Genomic DNA, 2,075 nt, shown 5'->3' with positions numbered 1-2,075 from the left:
CTCTGTGGTTTTATCACAAGAATAATTACCTTGAAGCGCCTAAACTTATAACATACACTACAGCGCAACCGAAATTTCAAACTATTGTTATGTTGACACTTATCATAAAACAATGCAAAACGAGCATTTGTTCGTTTTATTTCCTTCTATGATCATGAGAATGGAAAATGTGCATTAGATTCATAACAATCCTATAATATTCTTATTGTGGTCACTTATACATACAGGATTTTTTTTTTATTTTCATTTTCGCTAGTGAAGGAATAACCGAAGACTACAGAACTCAATACTGGGCATAGTAGAAGGTCCGTATATGCAATGCAAGGGCGATACTACTAACACTATCTCTAGTAGACTAATCTCATGTTTTTAGTCTTGACCTTGAAATGCGGTCATACATATATATTGGCTTATTTTTTTTGAAACGATGATTCTAAAATTGATGAAGGGACGGTAGGGGAAAGAAATGAAGAGCGGAAAGGTGAGAAGGGGGGGGGGGGGGGGTTATTGGTAGCTACGCTTAACAAGTAGTCATTTTGACGCCTACCTTTTGTCCAATGCTGGAAGGTGCATGGGTCGAACCAAGCTATAATCTGAGATTATAACCGGATTCGAACCCACAACACTCGCCAGGGCAAAAATTTTCATTTCTTTCCCCTACCGTCCCTTCATCAATTGTAGAACCACCGTTTCCGAAAATATTAATTATATGTATGACCGCATTTCAAGGTCAAGACTGAAAACATGAGATTAGTCTAACATCAATGTTACCATTAAGCCTGATAAATCTGGAATCTACCAGATTTTTTATTGCATGCCAGACAAAACTCAAAATCTTCCAGGTATTTGGTAATGTCTCAGATTTTTACTAGATTTCTGTTTCTCCGTCCTGCAAAAGAATCATCACTCGCATCATCACATGGTTCGACTCGGGTTTAATGAAAATGATGCGCGAGAAAAAATCAATGCACAACCGATTAAAAAAAGATCCAAATCGAAATCTTAAGAAGGAATACAATAGTTTACATAACAGATTTAAAGCAAGACACCGTGCGCTTCGTCTTCAGCATGTTAACAATGTGCAAGTTAATTTGAAAAGTAATCCTGAAAAGTTTTGGAGCTACGTCAATCGGAAAAGAAAGGACAAGGGGACGCCTGTTAATGTTACTTATCAAGGGAGAAACTCGAGCGACAGTCAGCAAGCGACCGATCTTTTCGCTACTTATTTTAAAAATGCTTACCGAAACGAGAACTTAGACCAGTTCGAACATCTATCAGTTCTTCCAAACAATTTTGAACTGTCAGAATTGTCACTGGAGGAAATTAGTAACAAAATCGATAAACTTGATGCAAAGAAAGGTTCGAGTCCAGACGGAATTCCGAATGAACTACTTAAAATGTGGAAATCAGGATTAATATACCCCCTGCATATTTTATTCAATAAATCCCTGCAACATGGATATTTCACCGGCTGGTGGAAAATTTCCCATATTGTTCCTATTCACAAAAAGGGCAGTAAATTGAATGTAGAAAACTACCGTGGAATAGCCATTTTATCAGCCATTCCAAAGTTATTTGAATCCCTCGTTTATGATCGCCTTTATCTACATTAAAGCCTTTATAACATTAAAGATCACCAACACGGTTTCTTAAAGAAAAGATCAACTAACCTAGCAGAATTTGTGTCAAGAACTAAGATCTGGATAGCAAACGGTTATCAAGTTGATACGGTATATACTGACATGTCAAAGGCTTTTGACGTTGTGAGTATCAAAGCTTTGCTCGCCTGTTTGAACAAAAATGGAATCGTTGGAAACATGTTGAACTGGATTTACACATATCTATCAAATAAGAAACAATTCGTCAAACTTAATAGGTCTTGTTCCGAAACCTTCGATGTAAATTCTGGAGTTCCGCAAGGGAGCCTCCTTGGCCCCTTGTTCTTTATTGTTTTAATAAAAGATTTACCTGAGTACATTAATGATGCGGTTCGTCGCATGATGTCTATGGCAAATGACGTATAGAATGTAGCATCGATATTAGATTCTAGACAAACAATTAAAGATAAGTTGAAA

General features: G+C 36.9%; 1 protein-coding gene across 1 annotated transcript; it reads left to right on the top strand.

Annotated features, from left to right (window-relative positions):
* Positions 1-944: 944 nt before the first annotated feature.
* Positions 945-1,613, top strand: LOC128744300 (uncharacterized). The gene has a single exon (XM_053841173.1). It carries the CDS (start codon positions 945-947, stop codon positions 1,611-1,613), a length of 669 nt encoding a protein of 222 aa, XP_053697148.1.
* The last annotated feature ends 462 nt before the right edge of the window (positions 1,614-2,075 follow it).

This window comes from Sabethes cyaneus, chromosome 3, assembly GCF_943734655.1.
Source record: "Sabethes cyaneus chromosome 3, idSabCyanKW18_F2, whole genome shotgun sequence".
In the NCBI taxonomy this organism is placed as follows: Eukaryota; Metazoa; Arthropoda; class Insecta; order Diptera; family Culicidae; genus Sabethes; species Sabethes cyaneus.
This window is presented reverse-complemented; position numbering and strand designations above follow the sequence as displayed.